Below are 25,030 nucleotides of genomic sequence, written 5' to 3'. Positions count from 1 at the left end.
TGATCATGTTTTTTTACAATGCTGGCATGTGGTAAAAATCCTATAATGGTCCTTTTTATAGCCAGGATTTTGTGTTTTAGTGCCCAGTCCCAGAATGCCGAGGACGCTCATTTACACCGAACCGAGGGTCTCCTCTGACAGTGACAGTGGATTGGCAGACAATTAGGCAAGTAGAGAGTATGTTTTATATCATGTCTTATAAGTCTCCTCATTCTGACAGGCTTGGCTTGTCACTCTCCGCAAGGAGAAACGTAGACATAAAGACGTGTCCTTCATCTGCTCCATGTATGTTTTCCATTTACCTACATGTCTGTTCTGGACAAAAGCTTCTATAGATCAAAGTGTGAGTCACAAAAGGACAATGCAGCAGTCGGCCCCCGTACCTGCTCTTTGCTGCCTGCATCCTAGACCGCCTATTCAGTCTCATTCAGAATAGATTTATAGAGGCGTCTTCACTCCATAAAGCAGATATTCTCCAAGATTTCCATATGAAAGAAATCGTGATTATATAATTATTCCAAACGGAAAGGTTATGGTTTTTTATTCTGTTGCCGCTCCTTGGCTCAGCCGGGTGTTGTCTCTATTCATGGTGAGAACATTATATTCGGCTCACGAGGGTATCTTAGCATATTGCTATTGTGTCGCTTTATTGCTTTCACTATATTCCACTTTGTGTCTCCTTTATTTTGATGTTTCCTGCCCTTATAATCTAACAGACATGACCAGTTTAACCCACAGAACAGATTCTCATGTTTTCTTTGTTGAACAGAAAAAAAAAGTGTGATCATTTTCACATTACAGTAAAGATAAAGCCACTTGTAGGTGAAGGAAAGCAATGAAACCCAATGAAAGGGTAAGCGTGCTCTGTTCCAAAAGATGTGACCCTACCCTGTACTAATGAGGAGGAGCAAAAACTCAGTGCTGCCTACAGACTGGTGTCCTTGCTTTGATGATACCGTATCTCTAGTCATGTTTCAAGGCTCTTTAAAGGGGTGTTCACTACTCGAACACCCTCTTCTCAGTCTGTATGTTTGCACCCATTAAAATAATAACACTTGTACTCAGCCCTGGTGTCGGTGCCATTCCAGAGGCGTCGGCACTGTCTCTCCCAGGGCTATAGCAGCTCTCACTTCCTCCGGATGAAAGTGATTTGTCTTAAGGCAGGGAGAATGATGCTGCCGCTGATTGCTGATTGGCCACAGGGATTGCGTGACATAACAAAGTCACCCGAGCCCCGGGAGAGACAGTGCTTGACACTGCTGGAATGGCACCGAAGGTGAGTATAAATGTTTATTATTTTACTGGGTGCAAACATACGGGTTGAGAAGGGGTTGTGTGAGTAGAGGACAACCTTTTTAAAGTCTATGTGCACCTTCATATAGAATTTCCTTGTTATTGATAATTTGCTTCCTAAATACAAAGTTACAGTAAGTAACTTTCTAATTAGTTTTTATTAAAGGAATTGTATACTACTTGGATAACCCCTTCTCAATTACCATATTTTCACCATTAAAAATAAAAAAAACATTTACCCCCATGGCTCCCCCTTTTGGGGTTTGCATCTTGTTTATATAACTTAGGTGCAAATCTTCAGACAGGAAGAGGACTTGAACTCTCTAGCACCGCCTGTTGGAAGCAGCGATCCTACAAGTCACTATTGCCCTTTAACGGGCCTTACAATATGACATAGGATAAAAGCCAAACCAGAATCTCAATTTGATTTACTTACCTACTTTCTTACTGCAGTTTTTTTCCTTGTTGTTTTTATCTTAGGATTTGTTCTGTTTGTTAATGGCCACAGTGTGAATGTGCACCTATACTGACAGGTGTGCCGGCTCATTTCTTCAGAATTAAAATAAAAAAAACAGCCTATTTCACCTCCGTTGCCGTCGCAGTTCCAGAGAGTTTAACTCGATGTTGCCTAAGTGATAACAAACTTACTTGAAGATATGTTTTCTCTTCCAGAGTCCAAGAGTTGATGTCAGATGATCAGCGGGAAGCCGGTCGGATCCCAAGAACTGTAGAATGTGAACTGAGCCAAGATTTAGTGGACAGCTGTGTCCCCGGAGATCTGGTGACCATCACTGGGGTAGTAAAAGTATCTAATATTAAAGATGGTACGTTTCATTTACTTTCTCCAGACCACATGCCAAAGCTTGTGTTTTGTCTTGTTCTTAGGAATCTATTACAGTAAATTCATACATTTGTCAATGTAGTGAACTATTTTGACATATTTTTTATTTTTTTTAATTTTTTTCATGGAAGTTCCGTTTTAGACTAGTGACCATGACTGATTCAGGGGATATTCACATTTCATAAAATGATGGCATAGCTCTAGAATATGGCATCACTTCTTGATCAGTTGGGTTCTGTATTCTGGGACCCCCAACACCTGGAATTGAGGGGGCCATAGTGCTGAATCATATAAGGAATACTGTGCAGAACAGGACTGAATGGGGCCAGATTGGTGAATCTGCACATGTGATGTGTCGTCACTTTCAGAGTGCTGAACGCTGCCAGCTTATCAGCTGAAATGCTGCTAGCGGGACATCGTGGTATTATATAATATTGAGCCCTTTTGGTGATGACTCCTAAAAGAACTTTTCTGGCAAGCTAGTGTAGAAAGGATGCCATCTATTTTGCAGAGGGTAGCACCAATGAAGTTTGCACTATGAAGGCATACTACCTGCAAAATGAGGCCTTTTTCTTTGCTTTGTTGGTACTTTAATATTGATAATTTAATATTGATGGCCTATCCTTAAGATAGCTCATTAATATTAGATCTGTGAGGATAACACCCGGCACCACCGCCAATTAGCTGTTCCCGGTGCCGGCGTCGGCCAGATGTGATCAGTTGCAGAGCGGCACGGCACAGCTCTATAAACAGCATAGTGGCTGCAGTGGGTACTGCAGATCCATTTCTATTCATCCAAATAGGGGCAGATGTGCATAACCGAGGAACAGCTGATCGGTGGGTTTGTCGGGTGTCGCACCACCAGCGACCAGGATGGGCCATCAGTATTAAAGTACTGGATAACCCCTTTAATTTGCATGCTATTGCCATGAAGCATTGCCTGTAGGACTCCATACACCAGCTGGATCTCCACAAGTAGAACCAGAACCTTCCAAAATTAGTTTCTGTACATTTCACGTACTACATATAAGTGGCATAATAAACCTGTATAAAATGTATCTAAATAATATATCACTTTCTTTATCTCTCATCTTGTGAATAGGAGGATTTAAAAACAAAAATAATAAATGTATGTTCCTATTATACATCGAGGCAAATTCTGTCTGCAACAGCAAAGGCCACAAAGGGAAAGAGACAGACGAGAGCGCCACCCATGGAGCTTCCATGGACTTCTCCTTAAAAGACCTCTACGCTATTCGGGAGATCCAGTCTCAGGAGAGTCTCCTAAAATTAATAGTCCAGTAAGTGTGTTTCTCTTAATATTTCTACAGCCTTCTTCTTACTGATGTTAATGATGAATTATTTAGCTTCATTTCGCTTGGTAGAAGCTTGCTCTGCTAAGAAACATTCAGCTGTTATATCATCATCCGTCCTGACAGATGGGACGATTTACTGACGAGTGATATTCAGTGCAGACCTTCACCTACACAACTTATTGTAAAGTTCACCTGTGTAAGAAAATAGGGTCTGTGTCACTTTATTTTGATGATTTAAGTGGTTTTCTGTTTTGGAAATGTTTCCCAGCTTCAATTTGTTAAAAACAAATAAACTGGGCCTTGATCACCCTCCCCGGGTCCGACAAAGAGTTTCTGCCGCTGCTCCTGTTATTGTCTGCTGCGCTGACGTTACGTTGACTGTCCTGCAGCAAATCGGTGAGCTCAAAGACAGACCTCCTGCTACATGTAAGCAGCATTCGTGTCATATTTACATGTAGTTTTACTTCCATATAAAGGGAAAGTTGCTTCCCCAAAAGAATGGAGCATACCCCATAACACTATCAAAACTTTTAATGAACAACTGGACCAACGTTACAAACTGCTGGCCAAGAAAACCTTGTTATCTTTCCATAATTAAAAAGAGATGAACTGGAATATAAGTTGGTGTGCATACAGCGTATAGGCGCATGTTCACACTGGTCACTAAACAGACAAAACCGAAGATAAAACCAAAATAAGCAAATACCCTGCAGTAAATTAATAAAAAGTAATAGTGCATGAAAATAATATAGAGTGCTTAGTTATCATAATTTTGATCAATAAAACGTATTAGCTTTCCCACCACGTCACGGTGACCCTATTCAGGTCGGTCCTAACCTCCGGTATTAAAACCTTACCATGTGTCAAGTGACATACATGTCGATAAGTGCTGAGAAGGACTGAGACCGGATAATGGACACCCAGCCATGGGGAACAACATGAATGTAATGTCCAACTCAAAGAAAAGAGAGGCCACACTTTTAATGCACTAAGTGCAAACAAACTGAAACAAAAACCTTAAGAGATGAACTGAAATTCTAAGTTAGGTTTTTTGTTTCAGTTTTTTTGCACTCTGTGGCCTGCTTTTACGTTGAGCTGGACATTACATTCAAGTATTTCCCCATGGCTGGGTGTCAATTAGCCGGGTCTCAGTCCTTCTCAGCCCTTCTCCACATGTACCAAGAAATAAAGTTGCATTCTGTAGCACTAGATCATGTAAACTAATGTGATTCCTCTCCTGGGCTGATAGCTTACATTTAAATGGGAAAGTAAGATCATGCTGTGATTAAAAGCACCAGAGGTTGATGGGTGGAGAGCTCAGTCAGAGAGCCTATTTATACAAATATCAAAGACTGACCGTCACTTCCAAGCAGAAAACGGGTGTGTACAGGTGCAAACTAAGAGTAGCCATCTCTATATATAATCAAATTTCATATATTTCATGTTTGCATGTTACAGCGCTACAGAGTGCAACTTTATTTGTTGGTTATATAAGGTGATGGCTACTCTTAGTTTTCACCTGTACACACATGTTTTCTGTTTGGAAACCATTTACTAAATGCACTGCCCCAGTGAGCAGCACTATCAGTAATATTGGCCATCAAAATTCATTACTTTGTTTGTCTCATTGTCATTTTTCTTTGTATTTCAGCTCACTTTGCCCTACGATATATGGACACGAGGTAAGATTATCTAAATATATCCATGAAAGCATTATGACCTATATGTGAAACACATAAAGAAGAAATGAATTAGTGTCATGATTCCGTTGTCAGATTACCAAGGGCTCCTCCCCTGTCCCTAACGCTAGGGGCGTCCTAGCTATCCTTGCTCCCCAGATTACTTCTGATGGTGAAGATGCTGGGGTCACATACCTTGCTGAACTCTTGAATCCGCCCTATGTCTGTCCCTCTCCCCCACCCAGGGAAGTGTGGAGGAATAGTGTATGTATATATATTAACCAGACAAACAAGGAAGGACAAACAGGGATGAATGAAAATGGCAGTCATAAAAATATGCACTCACAGAAAAGAGAAAGGAACACTGGGGAGAAAAGGGAGGAAAACCATATAAGAGAGGATGAGGAATTGCACACAGCCTAAACACCTAGCAACAGTCAAAGACAAGCACTCCAAATGCCTCTACCAACAACTGACTCCTCCACTCCTCACCAGGCAGTACAAGACTTAACACTGGCAATCCAGATGGCCGGAGGCGAGTATATATAGAAGAGGGGAGTGGCCAACACTGAACAGCTGAGATCATTCAAGCTGGAAAGCTTCAGAGACTCCATGCTGAACAGATTAACCCCTGTACTGCTAACAGAAACCTGCACCGTTGAATATGAAGGAGAAGTGCTTCTGATCAGTGCATGAGTACATGAAATCAGACGCTGTGGTCTCCTGGTCCCTCTCAGTCGCGGTAAACCTGTGACAGACCATTGGGGGAAATTGCAATCCTTCCAGTTTTCTGGAATCATTGGTAAAAAATAACATAACCATAGCATTCTGTGATAGCATTCACTATCAGGGCAGTCTCTAGTTGACCGACTAATAGTTATTCTCACTCCTCGACAGCCAGCATCTTTCCCTACAGGAGAAGCCAAAACAATGCTGCATGCCCCGGAAAACATGGTGCCCAAAAATAAGCGTCCAATATTATCTGAACTGTAACTTTGGCTCCTATTGAAGTGAAAAGGAGCTGATCTGTAGATCTCTACAGTGGCCTTTACACAGCATACAGCACTCTTCATTGCTTACATCTGAAGCTGAATGCAACTTATCGGTGGGGGGTACCAGGTGTCAGACCCCTACTGATCTGATATTGATGACCTGTTCTCAGGATAGTTTACCAATATCATAAGGACATAAAACCATTTTAATAATGTCACTTTAAGAAAATCTCAGTCTCAGATAATAGTTTCTCTATCTTGTATTTTTGGTATTTTTGCCCCCCTTAAAAGTGTAGCGGGTCCTGAGCCCTCATTTCAATATTTTTGAAAATAATTCTTTCTAAAGGAAAACATTGGACCCCGACGAACATAATTTGTAAGGGTCTCAGTTGTGGGACCCCCAGCGATTGGCAACTTATTAACTATCTCTTAGATGGTAAATTGTGATTGTGGGGCAACCCCTTTAATATTTTTAACTAATGAAATATATATTTTTCTTTTCTTTTAGGTGGTTAAATCTGGTCTGTTACTTGCACTTTTTGGAGGTTGCCAGAAATACGTGGATGACAAAAACAGGATTCCAATTCGAGGAGACCCTCATGTTCTTGTTGTTGGAGACCCTGGATTAGGAAAAAGTCAGATGTTACAGGTATCGACGGCCTTTATACTCTTGATTACTGAGCAGACAACTATGATGGCACTCATTAGGTTTTAAAGAAAACCTCCAGCAGGGTCATGATGACACTGCTCATGCACCATTTTTTTCACGCAGTATACTCTTCAAGGAAGGAGTCAAAAATAATAGCTAATGCTTAGATATATTTTAGACTCAGAATCATTGAAAACAAAAAATAATAATAGTGTGATATATGCATAACATATGTGTTTTATAGGCTGTGTGTAATGTCGCACCTCGTGGCATTTATGTATGTGGAAACACCACTACGACGTCTGGACTGACTGTAACTTTATCCAGAGACAGTGCAACAGGAGATTTTGGTTTGGAAGCTGGAGCACTTGTTTTAGGAGATCAAGGTATTATGTTTGCCACAAATAAAAAGTTGTACCTCCTAATTATAAAAAAATATACTAGCAGGAAGATCTTAAAAAGTAACTTTCTGAAGTTACCAGAAACTACAGGTACACTTTGAGCTCAAGTAGTGTGTACATCCAGGATAAACTCCTGACATCCTCCCACATTATATGCTGAAGATAGCCATAGGCTTTTATGGACCAGATGTGAGCCAAAAAGTGCTCTTAGGCTGGGTGCCCACGTAGCGGAATTTACGCAGCATAAACGCTTGGGAAACGCTTGGTAATCCGCACCCCATGGTCCCAAATGACAAGCCGCACTTTCAATGCCCATGCTGCGGATTTTTCCGCAGCGTTTATGCTGCGCTCAAAAATCCGCAGCATGTCCATTAATTTTGCGGACATGCAGCGTAATCGCCGCCATTGACTTGCATTGGACCGTGTGACATCCGCATCACTGCATTTGCACATGCGGATATCACACGGTTCAATGTGCAGATGGTACCCAAGTCTGGAGAAGAGGAGACTCTCATCCTGACCTGGGTACCATAGAAACTGTAAAAAAAAGAATTTAAAATAAAAAATAAAGTTTATACTCACCTACCGATGTCCAACTTGTCAAGCACTTTTCCAAGTGATGCTAAAACCGCTTGGAAAAGCGCTTGATAACCCACATGCAGAAATGCATGCAAAGACGCTTCACAAATGCTTCTACCTGGCGGGAAAACCGCATGTAAAATCTGCATGCGTTTTTCCTGCCAGGGAGAAGCGTAAAAAATATGCAGCATTTCTGCATCGTGGGCACTTAGCCTTATGATGTTTTTGGCAATTGTGTTCACATTTTTTTTATTTTTTTATACTGTTTTAGAAAACAAAATGAACTTGCCTGCACAGTGGCAGATGTATTGGATGTTCTCAGCCTCTGTACTAGGGGAAATCCTGATTGGGGACATGCTTACTGCATTAATATTGCAGCATTCACCTCCTTGAGATTCCTTATTCCTGTAGATCATCCAAATGATTAAAGGTCAATCTGTCAGCAGGGTTTTTACTATGTAGTCTGACAGCACAATGAGGTAAGGACAGATACCCTGATTCCAGCGATGTATCACTTAGTTTACTGGGTGCAGCATTTATGAGTCACAGTTTTTTCTGCTGCAGATCTAGCAGAGCTCAGTAATAGAGCTGTGTATAATCCGCCCACACCACAGCTTTCTGTGTACATTGTATAGTGACTGAGAGCGGCTAGTCAGTGCTGGAAGCGCGATTTGACTAGGAGGCACAATACAAGTTGTCCTGCAGTGATAATTTCTTGCTGATAAAACACCAATTGTATTGAAGCAGCAAAACACAGCCTAGTAAGTGATGCATAACTATAATCAGTGTCTCTGTCCCTACATCATGCTGTGCTCTGATTACAAAATAAAAACCTGGTGACAGATACCCTTTAAAGAAGATTTATACATTTTGTTAAACAAATCACTTTTTATAAGTTTCTATATGTCGTATGCACATGTTCTGCAATACACTCCTGCTTTCGTTGAGTCGTTCTTCTGCTCTTCACATTCAGGGATATGTGGAATAGATGAATTTGATAAAATGGGTAACCAACACCAAGCTTTATTGGAAGCCATGGAGCAACAAAGCATTAGTCTTGCTAAAGCTGGGATTGTCTGCAGTTTACCAGCCAGGACGTCTATCATTGCTGCTGCCAATCCGGTAGGAGGACACTACAACAAAGGCAAGACTGTGTCGGAGAACCTGAAGTAAGTGATAAGGCTGCAATATTGGAGGAGGGGAAACATTATCTGCAACAATTACCTGTTGCTACAAATTGTAATACATATTTGAAGAATGAGTCCTCTACAGAAATATCAAGGACGTCCTGCTGCTGAGTGGCTCTATGTCTACATTTATACATAATCCAATGCTGCTTCTCACCCTGTATGACGTCACATGATAAAGCCTTGTCTGGTATAAATCACTTTTATGGCCATAGGGTTGCAGACATATAACATAACACTCATAGCTGTTACTCACCCTCCCTGGGTCCAGCTCTACCACTCTGCCGCTGTTCCAGGCTTTGTTCATAGGCTGCAACAGTGATGTCATGTCTACAGCGCACATCACCGCTGCAGCTAGTCACTGGGCTCAGTAATTTGTGCTGTCTGTATTGGCTCCCAGTGATGGTTGCAGAGGTCACGTGCACTGTAGATGTGATATTACCATTGAAGCCCATCAACAAACACTGAAGTAGCTGTGAAAAGGCCATGCTGGACATGGGGAGGGTGAAGAACAGCTGTGAGTGATATTTTATACATCTGCAACCAAATAGCCACATAAAACTTTAAACCGTACAACCCCTTTAAGAGGTATTAATGACCATCAAATCTCGTGACAGATCCTAGTATTCTCATAAGTTTCCCTAGTTGATCAAGGAGTAATAATCCAAAGCGTCGTGGAGCTAGCATTATCCTCCCTTTATGTACAGTTCCTAAAAAAAGTACTCATAGTCCGTGAGCTTGTCCACATTTTATCACATTACACGCACAAACTTAAATGTTTTTTTATTTGGAGGTTATGTGATACCAAAACAAAGTAGGAAGTGTGTTGAAATGATACATTGTTTTCTAAATATTATAAAAATATAAATTTCAAAATTGTGCCGAGCATTTGTATTCAGCACCCTGTTGTCTGATGCCCCTAAATAAAATCCTGAGTCCACCTGTGTGTAATTTTATTTTCAGTATAACTACACCTGTTCTCTGAAGGCCTTAGAGGTTTGTTTGAGAACATTAGGGATCAAACAGCATCATGAAAACCAAGGAACACACTAGACAGGTCAGGGATAAAGTTGTGGAAAAGAGTAAAGCAGGGTTTGGTTATAAAAATATTGCCCAAGCTCTGAACATCTCATTGAGCATTGTTCAATCCACCACTCAAAAATGGAAGGAGTATGGTGCAACTGCAAACCTACCAAGGACAACTGTTATCTGTATACTTCACAAATCTGGCCATTATGGAAGAGTGGCAAGAAGAAAGCCATTTTTGAAAGCAAGCAATAAGAAGCCCCATTTGCAGATAACAAAAAGCCATATAGGGGACACAGCTAGCATGTGGAAGAAAGTGTCCTGGTCAGATGAAACCAAAGTAGAAGTTTTTGGGCTAAATGCAAAACGCTATGTGTGGTAGAAAACTAACACTGCACATCACTCTGAAAACACCATCCCCATCATCAAACATGGTGGTGGCAGCATCATGGTGTGGGGATGCTTTTCTTCAGCAGAGACAGGGAAGCTTGTCAGAGTTGATGAGAAGATGGATGGAGCTAAATACTGGGAAATCCTGGAGGAAAACCTGTTAGAAGCTGTAAAAGACCTGCGACTGGAGCGTAGGTTCACCTTCCAGCAGGACAACAACCCTAAACATACTGCCAGAGCTACAATAGATGGTTAAGATCAAACCATATTCATGTGTATGAATGACCCATTCGCAGTCCATGCCTAAATCTCATTGAAAATCTGTGACAAGACTTGAACAGTACTGTTCACAGACGCCTCCATCCAATCTCATTGAGCTAGAGCTAGTTTATAAAGAAGAGCAACATTTTTCAGCTTCCAGATGTGTAAAGCTGGTAGAGACATACCCAAAAGACTTACAGCAGTAATTCCAGAGAAAGGTGGTCCTATAAAGAATAGACTTGGCTGAATTCTCATGCACGTCACAATTTTCAGCTTTATATGTTTTAAATATTTAGAAACCATGTATAATTTCCTTTACACTTCACAAATATTTGCTACTTTGTGTTGGTATATCACATAAAATCCCAATAAAATACATTTCAGTTTGTGGGTGTAACGTTAAAAAATGTGGAAATGTTCACGGGGTATGAATACTGACCTACATCTAAGTGATTTACGTAACTTCTGTTGTGTCTAAATTAGTGATGAGCGAGCACTAAAATGCTCGGGTACTCGTTGCTCGGGTCGAGCACATTGGAATACTCGGGTGCTTGACCTGAGCAACGAGCCTAATGTAAATCTATGGGAAACTCGAGCATTTTTCTGGCGGTCCCCCCCGGCGGTCTGCAGAAGGTCAAAAATTGCCCATATCGATGGGAACAGTGCTCAATGAAACATGTCAGGCAGGGAGGCAGAACATATAGGCAGACAGGCAGGGTATATAGGAGGGTGCATGAAAAACATTGCAGGGCACTCGGAACACAGTAGTGCCCTCCGATTTTCACGCACCCGTCTCTTTAAAAAAGCCGGAAATTCAGCAGCTGCATACAGTTATAACATCGGTATCCGACAATTTAGAACAGAAAGAATAGAGCATCACACATAGATTAGATAGATAGAAACATGTCAGTCACATATATAATAAGTACAGTGACAGTGTTCGTTACTGTACTTGTCATTTAGTGTTAAAATAAAGGATTTATATAAAAAAAATTGGCGTGGGGTTCCCCGTAATTTTAGTCTCTAGCGGAGGTTAAGCAGACGGCTGGGGCAGATGTTTGAAGCCTGGGAAGGGGGTAATACCCACGGAGCTTCCCAGGCTACTAATATCAGCCCCCAGCTGAATACCTAGCCTTTACTAGCTATTAAAATGGGGGACCCCCCAAAAAAATTACGTGGGGTCCCCCTATTTTAATAGCTAGCAAAGCCTAGGCAGACAGCTGGGGGCTGATATTAATAGCCCAGGAAGGGTGCCATGAATATTGGCCCCCTCCCAGGCTAGAAACACCAGCCGTCAGCCGCCCCAGAAATGGCGCATCCATGGTTCCCACAATGCTCCAGCTCTGCTACATTGAGATGGCAGGCTGGATCGTAGCAGAACGCTGTCATGCACCTTTTGAACATTTTTGTCTTGTTTATTTTATTTTTTTATAGCTTGGGTCGTAATGGATGTGGCGATAATAAACGTGCACTTTTTTGTATTTACTTTAGTTTATATATAAAGCTGCATTTTTAGTGCCAAAATATTTTTCATCCTTTATTTTTAATTTTTTTTTTTTTTGACGTTTACAATTTTGATTCCCCAAATTGGCCACATACATTAATATTGTCTTACAATTAGCACCAAATAGTAATTCTGGCAAACATTTTGCAGTAATGTTCTCCATCCTGGTCCTCATTTTGTAGTAATGTGCCCATCCTTGTCCTCATCTTGTAGTAATGTCCCATACTGCTCCTCTTCTTGCAGTAATGCTCCCCATCCTGGTCCCCATCTTGTAGTAATGTGCCCCATCCTGGTCCTAATCTTGTAGTAATGTGCCCATACTGGTCCTAATCTTGTAGTAATGTGCCCCATCCTGGACCTAATATTGTAGTAATGTGCCCATTCTGGTCCTAATCTTGTAGTAATGTGCCCATCCTGGTCCTAATCTTGTAGAAATGTGCCCATTCTGGTCCTAATCTTGTAGAAATGTGCCCATCCCGTTCCCCATCTTGTAGTAATGTGCCCATCCCGTTCCCCATCTTGTAGTAATGTGCCCATCCCGTTCCCCATATTGTAGTAATGTGCCCCATCCTGGTCCTAATCTTGTAGTAATTAGTGTTGAGCCACCCCCGTAGTGTTCGGGTTCGGTTCGGTTCGTCGAACACCGGGATGTTCGAGGAACTGTTCGTCGAACTGTTCGTCGAACACCTTAGAACACCGTCGAACACCGTTAAAACCAATGGCAGGCAAACAAAAACACATAGAAACACATAGAAAACACCTTCAAAGGTGTCCAAAAGCTGACAAACTGCTCAGAAGACGCTTTCTTTAAAAAAGCCGGCCGGCAATTCAGCAGCGGCATACACCGGTACCCGACAATTTAGACAAGAAGGAATAGAGCCTCACACATAGATTAGATAGATAGAAACATGTCAGTCACATATATATGAAGTACAGTGACAGTGTTGCTTACTGTACTTGTCATTTAGTGTAAAGGATTTATTAAAAAATATAATAGTGTTTTCATGCACTGTCTCTTTAAAAAAGCCGGCCGGCATTTCAGCATCTGTACCCGACAATTTATAACAGACAGAATAGAGCTTCACACATAGATTAGATAGATAGAAACATGTCAGTCACATATATATGAAGTACAGTGATAGTGTTGGTTACTGTACTTGTCATTTAGTATTAAAATAAAGGATTTATTATTAAAAAAAATTGGCGTGGGGTTCCCCTTAATTTTAGTCTCTAGCGGAGGTTAAGCAGACAGCTGGGGCAGATGTTTGAAGCCTGGGAAGGGGGTAATACCCACGGAGCTTCCCAGGCTACTAATATCAGCCCCCAGCTGAATACATAGCCTTTACTAGCTATTAAAATGGGGGACCCCCCAAAAAAAATGACGTGGGTCCCCCCTAATTTAATAGCTAGCAAAGGCTAGGCAGACAGCTGGGGGCTGATATTAATAGCCCAGGAAGGGAGCCATGAATATTGGCCCCCTCCCAGGCTAGAAACACCAGCCGTCAGCCGCCCCAGAAATGGCGCATTCATAGGATGCGCCAATTCTGGCACTTAGCCTCGCTCTTCCACGCTGCCCTGTAGCGGTGGCAGGGGGTAATAGGGCTGGGGTTGATGTCAGCTTATAATGCCAGCTGACATCAAGCCCAGGTTAGTAATGGAGAGGCGTCTATAAGACACCCCCATTACTAACCCCATAGTCAAAGTTAAAAGAAAACACAAACACCCAGAATAAAGTCCTTTAATTGAAATAAAGACACAATCCTTTATTGTTCTAAATTAAACCATACTTACCATCACGCCCATTCCAGCTGAAGCCAACGATCTCCTGCAATAAAAGAAAAATAATAAAGCAACCTCATCCTTACCTTTCCATGGTTCCCACGACAGCTTCAGCTCTGCTACATCGAGATGACAGGCTGGACCGCAGCAGAACGCTGCCATCCAGCCTGTCATCCCGCAGACACTAAGAAGCGCAGGCATGCTTGCGCTCTGCAGTGTCTGGCTGTGACGGCATAAAGATGAGACGAGTTCATGTCCAATGAACTCGGCGCACCTCATGCACGTCACTGACAGCGTGGGAAAATTCTCACGCTGAAGCGCTGAGTGCAGGAGAATTCTCCCACGCTGTCAGTGACGTGCATAAGGTGAGCTCATGTCCAATGAACTCAGCTCACCTCCTGCACGTCACTGACAGCGTGGGAGAATTCTCCTGCACTCAGCGCTTCAGCGTGAGAATTCTCCCACGCTGAAGCGCTGAGTGCAGGAGAATTTTCCCACGCTGTCAGTGACGTGCATAAGGTGAGCTCATGTCCAATGAACTCAGCTCACCTCCTGCACGTCACTGACAGCGTGGGAGAATTCTCCTGCACTCAGCGCTTCAGTGTGAGAATTCTCCCACGCTGAAGCGCTGAGTGCAGGAGAATTTTCCCACGCTGTCAGTGACGTGCATGAGGTGAGCCGAGTTCATTGGACATTAACTCGGCTCATCTGGATGCCCTCACAGAGAGACACTGTGGAGCGCAAGCAAGCCTGCGCTTCTCAGTGTCTGCGGGATGACAGGCTGGATGGCAGCGTTCTGCTGCGGTCCAGCCTGTCATCTCAATGTAGCAGAGCTGGAGCTGTCCTGGGAACCATGGAAAGGTAAGGATGATGTTGCTTTATTATTTTTCTTTTATTTCAGGAGATCGTTGGCTTCAGCTGGAATGGGCGTGACGGTAAGTATGGTTTAATTTAGAACAATAAAGAATTGTGTGTTTATTTCAATTAAAGGACTTTTTTCTGGGTGTTGTGTTTTTTTTAAATACTTTACTAGAAATTCATGGTGGTCATGTCTAATATTGGCGTGACCCCATGAATTTTGGGCTTAGGGCCAGCTGATAATGCCAAGCTGGCCCTAACCCCTTTATTACCCAGTGAGCCACCGCATCAGGGCCCTGGATGAGTTGGGTACAGTGCCAGAAGATGGCGCTTCTATGAACGCGCCATTTTCCGGGGTGGCTGCGGACTGCAATTTGCAGCGGGGGTGGCCCAGAAAGCTTGGGCCTCCCTGCGCTGCGGATTCCAGCCCCCAGCTGCCTAGTTGTATCTGGCTGGGCACAAAAATAGGGCGAAGCCCCACGTCAATTTTTTTTTAATTATTTCATGAATTTCCTGAAATAATTTAAAAAAATTGAAGTGGGGCTTCGCACTATATTTGTGTCCAGCCAGGTACAGCAGGCAGGAATGGGCTGCCCCCAACCACCAGCTGCCTATTTGTACCTGGCCGGACACAACAATATAGGGAAGGCCTTTTTTTCTTAATTATTTCATGAATTTCATGAAATAATTAAAAAAAAAATACGTGGGGCTTCGCCCTATTTTTGTGTCCAGCCAGGTACAACTAGGCAGCTGGGGGCTGGAATCTGCAGCGCAGGGAGGCCCAAGCTTTCTGGGCCCCCCCCGCTGCAAATTGCAGTCCGCAGCCACCCCGGAAAATGGCGCGTTCATAGAAGCGCCATCTTCTGGCGCTGTACCCAACTCATCCAGGGCCCTGGTGCGGTGGCTCACTGGGTAATAAAGGGGTTAGGGCCAGCTTGGTATTATCAGCTGGCCCCAAGCCCAAAATTCATGGGGTCACGCCAGTATTAGACATGACCGCCATGAATTTCTAGTAAAGTATTTAAAAAAAACACAACACCCAGAATAAAGTCCTTTAATTGAAATAAACACACAATTCTTTATTGTTCTAAATTAAACCATACTTACCATCACGCCCATTCCAGCTGAAGCCAACGATCTCCTGCAATAAAAGAAAAATAATAAACCAACCTCATCCTTACCTTTCCATGGTTCCCACGACAGCTTCAGCTCTGCTACATCGAGATGACAGGCTGGACCACAGCAGAACGCTGCCATCCAGCCTGTCATGCCGCAGACACTGAGAAGAGCAGGCATGCTTGCGCTCCTCAGTGTCTCGCTGTGACGGCATCCAGATGAGCCGAGGTCATGTCTAATGAACTCGACTCACCTCATGCACGTCACTGACAGCGTGGGAGAATTCTCACGCTGAAGCGCTGAGTGCAGGAGAATTCTCCCACGCTGTCAGTGACGTGCATGAGGTGAGCTCATGTCCAATGAACTCAGGTCACCTCATGCACCTCACTGACAGCGTGGGAAAATTCTCCTGCACTCAGCGCTTCAGCGTGAGAATTCTCCCACGCTGTCAGTGACGTGCATGAGGTGAGCCGAGTTCATTGGACATGACCTCGGCTCATCTTTATGCCGTCACAGAGAGACAATGTGGAGCGCAAGCAAGCCTGCGCTTCTCAGTGTCTGCGGGATGACAGGCTGGATGGCGGCGTTCTGCTGCGGTCCAGCCTGTCATCTCGATGTAGCAGAGCTGAAGCTGTCGTGGGAACCATGGAAAGGTAAGGATGAGGTTGCTTTATTATTTTACTTGTATTGCAGGAGATCGTTGGCTTCAGCTGGAATGGGCGTGATTGTAAGTATGGTTTAATTTAGAACAATAAAGAATTGTGTCTTTATTTCAATTAAAGGACTTTATTCTGGGTGTTTGTGTTTTTTTTTAACTTTGACTATGGGGTTAGTAATGGGGGTGTCTTATAGACGCCTCTCCATTACTAACCTGGGCTTGATGTCAGCTGGCATTATAAGCTGACATCAACCCCAGCTCTATTACCCCCTGCCACCGCTACAGGGCAGCGTGGAAGAGCGAGGCTAAGTGCCAGAATTGGCGCATCCTATGAATGCGCCATTTCTGGGGCGGCTGACGGCTGGTGTTTCTAGCCTGGGAGGGGGCCAATATTCATGGCTCCCTTCCTGGGCTATTAATATCAGCCCCCAGCTGTCTGCCTAGCCTTTGCTAGCTATTAAATTAGGGGGGACCCCACGTCATTTTTTGGGGTGGTCCCCCATTTTAATAGCTAGTAAAGGCTATGTATTCAGCTGGGGGCTGATATTAGTAGCCTGGGAAGCTCCGTGGGTATTACCCCCTTCCCAGGCTTCAAACATCTGCCCCAGCTGTCTGCTTAACCTCCGCTAGAGACTAAAATTAAGGGGAACCCCACGCCAATTTTTTTAATAATAAATCCTTTATTTTAATACTAAATGACAAGTACAGTAACCAACACTATCACTGTACTTCATATATATGTGACTGACATGTTTCTATCTATCTAATCTATGTGTGAAGCTCTATTCTGTCTGTTATAAATTGTCGGGTACCGCTGCAGAATTGCCGGCCGGCTTTTTTAAAGAGACGGTGCATGAAAACACTATTATTTTTTTAAATAAATCATTTACACTAAATGACAAGTACAGTAAGCAACACTGTCACTGTACTTCATATATATGTGACTGACATGTTTCTATCTATCTAATCTATGTGTGAAGCTCTATTTCTTCTATTCTAAATTGTCGGGTACCGATGCTGAATTGCCGGCCGGCTTTTTTAAAGAGACGGTGCATGAAAACACTATTATTTTTTTTGATAAATCCTTTACGCTAAATGACAAGTACAGTAAGCAGCACTTTCACTGTACTTCGTATATATGTGGCTGACATGTTTATATCTATCTAATCTATGTGTGAAGCTCTATTCTTTCGGTTCTAAATTGTCGGGTACCGGTGTATGCCGCTGCTGAATTGCCGGCTTTTCATGTTTCACTGTTGGCACTGTTCCCATCGATTTGGGCAATCACTGTAATGCCACAACCACCATGGCTGTGGCATTACAGTGAGTGGCAGACAATCCCTGCATGATTGGTGCTCTAAATAGCGCCAGACATGCAGGACACGCTTTTGGTGCACGAACAGTTATCGAACATAACCTCGAACAGCCGAATTTTTTGCAAATCGTTCGGGTTCGTCGAACAACTCGAACACCGCCCAAAACAGCTCGAATTTGAGATTGGCGAACAGTTCTAGTCGAACACCGCTCATCTCTAGTAGTAATGTGCCCATCCTGGTCCTAATCTTGTAGTAATGTGCCCATCCTGGTCCTAATCTTGTAGTAATTTGCCCATCCTGGTCCTAATCTTGTAGTAATGTGCCCATCACGTTCCCCATATTGTAGTAATGTGCCCATCCTGTTCCCCATATTGTAGTAATGTGCCCATCCTGTTCCCCATATTGTAGTAATGTGCCCATCCTGGTCCTCATCTTGTAGTAGTGTGCCCCATCCTGGTCCCCATCTTGTAGTAATGTGCCCCATCCTGGTCCCCATCTTGTAGTAATGTGCCCATCCCGGTCCCCATCTTGTAGTAATGTGCCCATCCCATTCCCCATCTTGTAGTAATGTGCCCATCCTGGTCCTAATCTTGTAGTAATGTGCCCATCCTGGTCCTAATCTTGTAGTAATGTGCCCATCCTGGTCCTAATCTTGTAGTAATGTGCCCATCCTGGTCCTAATATTGTAGTAATGTGCCCATCCCGGTCCTAATCTTGTAGTAATGTGCCCAGCCCGTTCCCCATCTTGTAGTAATGTGCCCATCCCGTTCCCCATCTTGTAGTAATGTGCCCATCCCGTTCCCCATCTTGTAGTAATGTGCCCCATCCTGGCCTTAATCTTGTAGTAATGTGCCCATCCTGGTCCTAATCTTGTAGTAATGTGCCCATCCTGGTCCTAATCTTGTAGTAATGTGCCCATCCTGGTTCTAATCTTGTAGTAATGTGCCCATCCTGTTCCCCATATTGTAGTAATGTGCCCATCCTGTTCCCCATATTGTAGTAATGTGCCCCTCCTGTTCCCCATATTGTAGTAATGTGCCCATCCTGTTCCCCATATTGTAGTAATGTGCCCATCCTGTTCCCCATATTGTAGTAATGTGCCCATCCTGTTCCCCATATTGTAGTAATGTGCCCATCCTGTTCCCCATATTGTAGTAATGTGCCCATCCTGTTCCCCATATTGTAGTAATGTGCCCATCCCGTTCCCCATCTTGTAGTAATGTGCCCATCCTGTTCCCCATATTGTAGTAATGTGCCCATCCTGTTCCCCATATTGTAGTAATGTGCCCATACTGGTCCTCATCTTGTAGTAATGTGCCCATCCTGTTCCCCATCTTGTAGTAATGTGCCCCATCCTGGTCCCCATATTGTAGTAATGTGCCCATCCTGTTCCCCATATTGTAGTAATGTGCCCATCCTGGTCCTCATCTTGTAGTAATGTGCCCATCCTGTTCCCCATCTTGTAGTAATGTGCCCATCCTGTTCCCCATCTTGTAGTAATGTGCCCATCCTGTTCCCCATATTGTAGTAATGTGCCCATCCTGGTCCTCATCTTGTAGTAATGTGCCCATCCTGTTCCCCATCTTGTAGTAATGTGCCCCATCCTGGTCCCCATCTTGTAGTAATGTGCCCATCCCGTTCCCCATCTTGTAGTAATGTGCCCCATCCTGGTCCTAATCTTGTAGTAATGTGCCCATCCTGGTTCTAATCTTGTAGTAATGTGCCCATCACGTTCCCCATATTGTAGTAATGTGCCCATCCTGTTCCCCATATTGTAGTAATGTGCCCATCCTGTTCCCCATATTGTAGTAATGTGCCCATCCTGGTCCTCATCTTGTAGTAATGTGCCCCATCCTGGTCTCCATCTTGTAGTAATGTGCCCCATCCCGGTCCCCATCTTGTAGTAATGTGCCCATACTGGTCCCCATATTGTGGCTATGTCCCCATCCAGGTCCCCATATTGTAGATATGTCTCCATCCAGGTCCCCATATTGTAGCTATGTCCCCATCCAGGTCCGCATATTGTAGGTATGTCCCCATGTTATAGATATGTCGCCATCCAGGTCCTCATATTGTAGATATGTCCCCATATTAGAGATATGTCCCCATCCAGGTCCACATATTGTAGATATGTCTCCATCCAGGTCCCCATATTGTAGCTATGTCCCCATCCAGGTCCGCATATTGTAGGTATGTCCCCGTATTATAGATATGTCCCCATCCAGGTCCCCATATTGTAGATATGTCCCCATATTGTAGATATGTCCCCATCCAGGTCCTGATCTTGTGGCTATGTCCCCATCCAGGTCCTGATCTTGTGGCTATGTCCCCCATCGATGTCCCCATGCTGTGGCTATGTCCCCCATCGATGTCCTCATGCTGTGGCTATGTCCCCCCATCGATGTCCCCATGCTGTGGCTATGTCCACCATCGATGTCCCCATGCTGCGGCTATGTCCACCATCGATGTCCCCATGCTGTGGCTATGTCCGCCATCGATGTCCCCATGCTGTGGCTATGTCCCCCATCGATTGCAGTGACGTCATACGCCACTGCGCCGGCTCGCAAATGTCAGCTGCTGGCCTCTGATTAGCCGGTGGCTGTCATTGGTAATGCTGTGCTGGGAGACTGTCTCTGCGCAGTGAGCAGCAATGCAGTTCTGCTGTCGGGGTTTCCTCCTGGACCAGGTCGGGATCATCAAGGGGTCTGACTCTGTGGTGCCTGCGGGCCGCATAAAGCAGCCTCAGGAGCCGCATGTTTGAGACCTCTGTGTTAAATCAAGTTGTGTCCACTAATTAGCATCACAGGTGTCTACAATCTTGTAATCAGTCAGTGGGCCTGTATATGGGGCTTCAGATACTCTGTGCTGTTTGGTGACATGGTGTGTACCACACTCAACATGGACCAGAGGAAGCAAAGGAAAGAGTTGTCTCAGGAGATTAGAAAGACAATTATAGACAAGCATGTTAAAGGTAAAGGTTATAAGACCACCTCCAAGCAGCTTGATGTTCCTGTGACTACAGTTGCACATATTATTCAGAAATTTAAGATCCATGGGACTGTAGCCAACTTCCATGGATGTGGCCGCAGGATGAAAATTGATGACAAATCAAAGAGATGGATAATACGAATGGTAACAAAAGAACCCAGGATAACTTCTAAAGAGATTAAAGGTGAACTTCATGCTCATGGAACATCAGTGTCAGATCGCACCATCCGTCGTTGTTTTGATCCAAAGTGGACTTTGTGGGAGACGACCAAGGAGAACACCACTGTTAAAAAAAAATCATAAAAAAGCCAGACTGAAATTTACCAGACTACATGTTGACAAGCCACAAAGCTTCTGGGAGAATGTCCTATGGACAGATGAGACAAAAATGGAAGTTTTTGGCAAGGCACATCAGCTCTATGTTCACAGACGGAAAAATGAAGCATATCAAGAAAAGAACACTGTCCCTACTGTGAAACATGGTGGAGGCTCTGTTATGTTCTGGGGCTGCTTTGCTGCATCTGGCACAGGGTGTCTTGAATCTGTGCAGGGTACAATGAAATCTCAAGACTATCAAGGGATTGTAGAGAGAAATGTGCTGCCCAGTGTGAGAAAGCTTGGTCTCAGTCGCAGGTCATGGGTCTTGCAACAGGATAATGACCCAAAACACACAGCTAAAAAACACCCAAGAATGGCTAAGAGGAAAACATTGGACTATTGTGAAGTGGCCTTCTATGAGCCCTGACCTAAATCCTATTGAGCATCTTTGGAAAGAGCTGAAACATGCCGTCTGGAAAAGGCAACCTTCAAACACGAGACAACTGGAGCAGTTCGCTCATGAGGAGTGGCCAAAATACCTGTCGAGAGGTGCAGAAGTCTCATTGACAGTTACAGGAATCGTTTGATTGCACTGATTGCATCAAAAGGTTTGTCAGATTCAAGTTATTTCTGTGACTATTGTGGGTTTTTCTTTCATTAAACGAGGGGTACCTACAATTTTGACCACGTGTGTAATTGTATTCCTTACCTACAAGGAAAACATATATTTTTGTACCGTGTTAGCCAGTAGAATGAAGCAAAACCATTGCAACAGTGACACCTACAGGTCAATTGATGCGACTTCAAGCTGATAAAAGATATTGCTATATGTCATATGTGTCAGAACACCACTTATTTTTACTAAATGTTTCCTAACTGTCCAGAAGACATAAGAAATAAATGATGAGGACATTTTCTGTAAGATGCTCTCTAGCAGGGGCATGCTAGCTAATTTTTGGAATTCCCTTAGAAACAAATAGAGAGAGCCGTGCATGTGCAGCCGCCTCTCCATTCCAGTTCTCAAGATAAATGCACGTTCCAAAGCTCTGACCCAAATCTATCACCTATTGTGTTGTTCTGCCATAAATATCACAATGGAAATACCGTTTTAACTGCAACTCCGGCAAGATGGCAGCCCTCGTCCTCATGTACAGAAAATAGAATAAAAATTAACAATCAGAAAATAAAAAAATAATATATATTAGTATCTGATTTTAATGGGGTTTTCTGGGCTGAAGTGAAAAGTCTACAGTTGCTCTATGTGACATCAGAAGGCCGAATCGTGACAGTGTGCAGTATCACGATTCCCCTGTAATCCCTGAGCGTGTGGGCGGTCATGGGACCACATGTATGCGATTTGCATTCTTTCAGTTCTATTATATTAGAGAAACCAGATGAAACTAGTCAGCACATGAGCGCAAGTATGCAAATCACATTCATGCTGTCATGTGACCACCAACTTGTTCAGGGCATACAGGGGAATCGTGACCATGTGCACATCACACACTGTCATGATTCTGCATTTACATAGAGAGACTGCAGGCTTTTTCTCTTGGAGCATAAAGCAGAAAACCCTTTTAATGTCATGCACAGTGTAGGAAAGACAAAGTGCAACACGAAGGGATGAGGGGAAGGGAGCCCAGACACTAAGGAAAGAGGAGGTGGAGACGTCCTAGGCTGATCTGATATCACCCTGTCTTCCCTCCCGTCCCTATATTGGTTTCTCACCAATCGCCGATCAGGAACCTTAAACTCTGTATCTCCCTAGAGCTAGGGTCTGCCTAGGGAACGGAGGGGATGAGCGCTAGTCAGTCCCCACTAACAACTAAAGACAGCAAGGGGAGACAGACACGGGGGAAGTAACTTAGCTTGAGCCGACCTCAGAGAGATTACACACACGGCCTCTTAGCACCAAAGAGGAAGTAAGCAGATTGCAACAGCTCCAAGCCTTCACTAGGGGTCATGTGAATATCACTAGCACCTCCCTATAGCAAACAGGAAGTATTTAAACACCCAAGCCTGGGTGTCAGTTAGCCGGAGGGAGGTAGCTGCTGGGTCATAGAGTGAGACACATCTAAGAAGGTGTCTTTAATGCCAAACGAAGAGATCTCCTACAACCAACTGTAGGGCACTGTCTATCACATCTGACACACCCGTGACATTTAATTGGCAAAAATACAGGTGCTTTTTAAGATCAAGTTCATTCCACATCAGAAGGAAGTACAGAAACCTAGTTCTAAGATCATGATTACCTTCCTGAAAATAAAAAAAAACTATCATCAGGTGCCCTGCTCATCGTGGAAGAAGGCCGGTCATCTACAGCCTATTGCCGAGCATTGAGCAGGCTGAGGTTTCATGCTTCACTGTGACAATAAAAAGCAGATGATGCCTGTAATGTTCATTTACCTTCGGGAACATGTTTTTGGCATGTTCTCTCCCAGGCAGCTCCCCTTGCACGTCTCTCAATCATAACCTGTGGTAGAGAGAGGCCAAACTATATAATATTATTGCAGAAAATGTGTAATGTTAAGATGGCGATATTTACTAAGATGATGCTATTTGTTCCGCAGAATGGGAAGCGCTTTACTGTCACGGTTTGATTTGGTGTTCATCCTGCTTGATACCCCTAATGAAGACCACGATCATTTACTGTCAGAACATGTCATGGCCATGAGGTCCGGGTCCAAGCACGTTATAAGCGGTGCGAGTGTAACGCGGGCAGACACACAGGACTCCAACATCTCTGTCCTAGAGGTGACTTCTGACAGGCCATTGAAAGAGAGATTAAAGGTATTGTTAAATGTAAAATAATACAATACAAACCATATACACAACATCTAATTAATAAATGTAATGTAAGAAAATAACAAGCTGCTTTGTTTTTCTCTAGGTTTGGCCCGGGGAACATATTGATGCAATTCCACATCAGCTGTTAAGAAAGTACATTGGTTATGCCCGACAGTATGTCCAGCCAAAATTGTCACTGGATGCAGCTCAGGTTCTCCAGAACTTCTACCTGGAGCTCAGGAAACAGAACCAGGGCATAGACAGCACTCCTATAACAACCAGACAACTGGAGTCCTTAATACGATTAACAGAGGTGCAGATACAACACCACATTACAATTACACAATTATTACAATTACACAATGATACAATATTTGTTTACTATTATTAAAACAAAATATTGGCACAGCGGTCTACATCTCTAGTGATAGATACCTGGCTCTCCCAGTACAGCAAAAGCAAACTTATTTTTGCAGTCATCTGAGACAATCACTTTCAGAATGACACCATTAGGGCAGTCGGCTGATCCGGGTCTCTCTCCTTCCACCAGCAGCAAACATCTGATTTTGCCAGGGAAGCCAAAGTCAGTCTATAGTATTACATGGTGGCCAAATAGATGAATAGCTGTCCATGTGATAAAAGAATTGTGTCCAGTTCTGGGCACCACCTTTTTAAAAAAGACATCGAAAAACTGGAGCAAGGTCAGAGAAGAGCTATCAGGATGGTGAGCGGACTGCAAACTATGTCCTACGTGGAACGGTTAAATGATCTGGCAATTTTTAGCTTGCAAAAAAGAAGACTGAGAGGAGACTTAATAGCTGTCTACAAATATCTGAAGGGATGTCACAGTGTAGAGGGATCATCCTTATTCTCATTTGCACAAAGAAAGACTAAGACTAGAAGCAATGGACTGAAACTGAAAGGGAGAAGATACAGAATAGATATTAGAAAAAACTTTTTGACAGTGAGGATGATCAATGAGTGGAACAGACTGCCCCGAAAGGTGGTGAGATCTCCTTCAATAGAAGTCTTCAAACAGAGGATGGACAGACATCTGTCTGAGATGGCTTCGTGAATCCTGCATAGAGCAGG

At 43.6% G+C, this 25,030-nt stretch overlaps 1 protein-coding gene across 1 annotated transcript in view; it reads left to right on the top strand.

Annotated features, from left to right (window-relative positions):
* LOC141257583 (DNA helicase MCM8-like) overlaps nt 1–25,030 on the top strand; it is a 59,390-nt gene that overhangs the window by 29,339 nt on the left and 5,021 nt on the right. Inside the window, exons 8-16 of the mRNA XM_073672258.1 lie at nt 81–166; nt 1,966–2,117; nt 3,237–3,435; nt 5,102–5,132; nt 6,630–6,770; nt 7,015–7,156; nt 8,724–8,919; nt 23,722–23,941; nt 24,042–24,251. Of these exons, the coding sequence (XP_073528359.1) occupies nt 81–166; nt 1,966–2,117; nt 3,237–3,435; nt 5,102–5,132; nt 6,630–6,770; nt 7,015–7,156; nt 8,724–8,919; nt 23,722–23,941; nt 24,042–24,251 (1,377 nt within the window). The remainder of the gene's footprint in view (nt 1–80; nt 167–1,965; nt 2,118–3,236; nt 3,436–5,101; nt 5,133–6,629; nt 6,771–7,014; nt 7,157–8,723; nt 8,920–23,721; nt 23,942–24,041; nt 24,252–25,030) is intronic.

This window comes from Phyllobates terribilis, unplaced genomic scaffold (genome assembly GCF_046119375.1).
Source record: "Phyllobates terribilis strain yellow unplaced genomic scaffold, ASM4611937v1 Scaffold_3__8_contigs__length_932513732, whole genome shotgun sequence".
Classification (NCBI taxonomy): domain Eukaryota; kingdom Metazoa; phylum Chordata; class Amphibia; order Anura; family Dendrobatidae; genus Phyllobates; species Phyllobates terribilis.
This window is presented reverse-complemented; position numbering and strand designations above follow the sequence as displayed.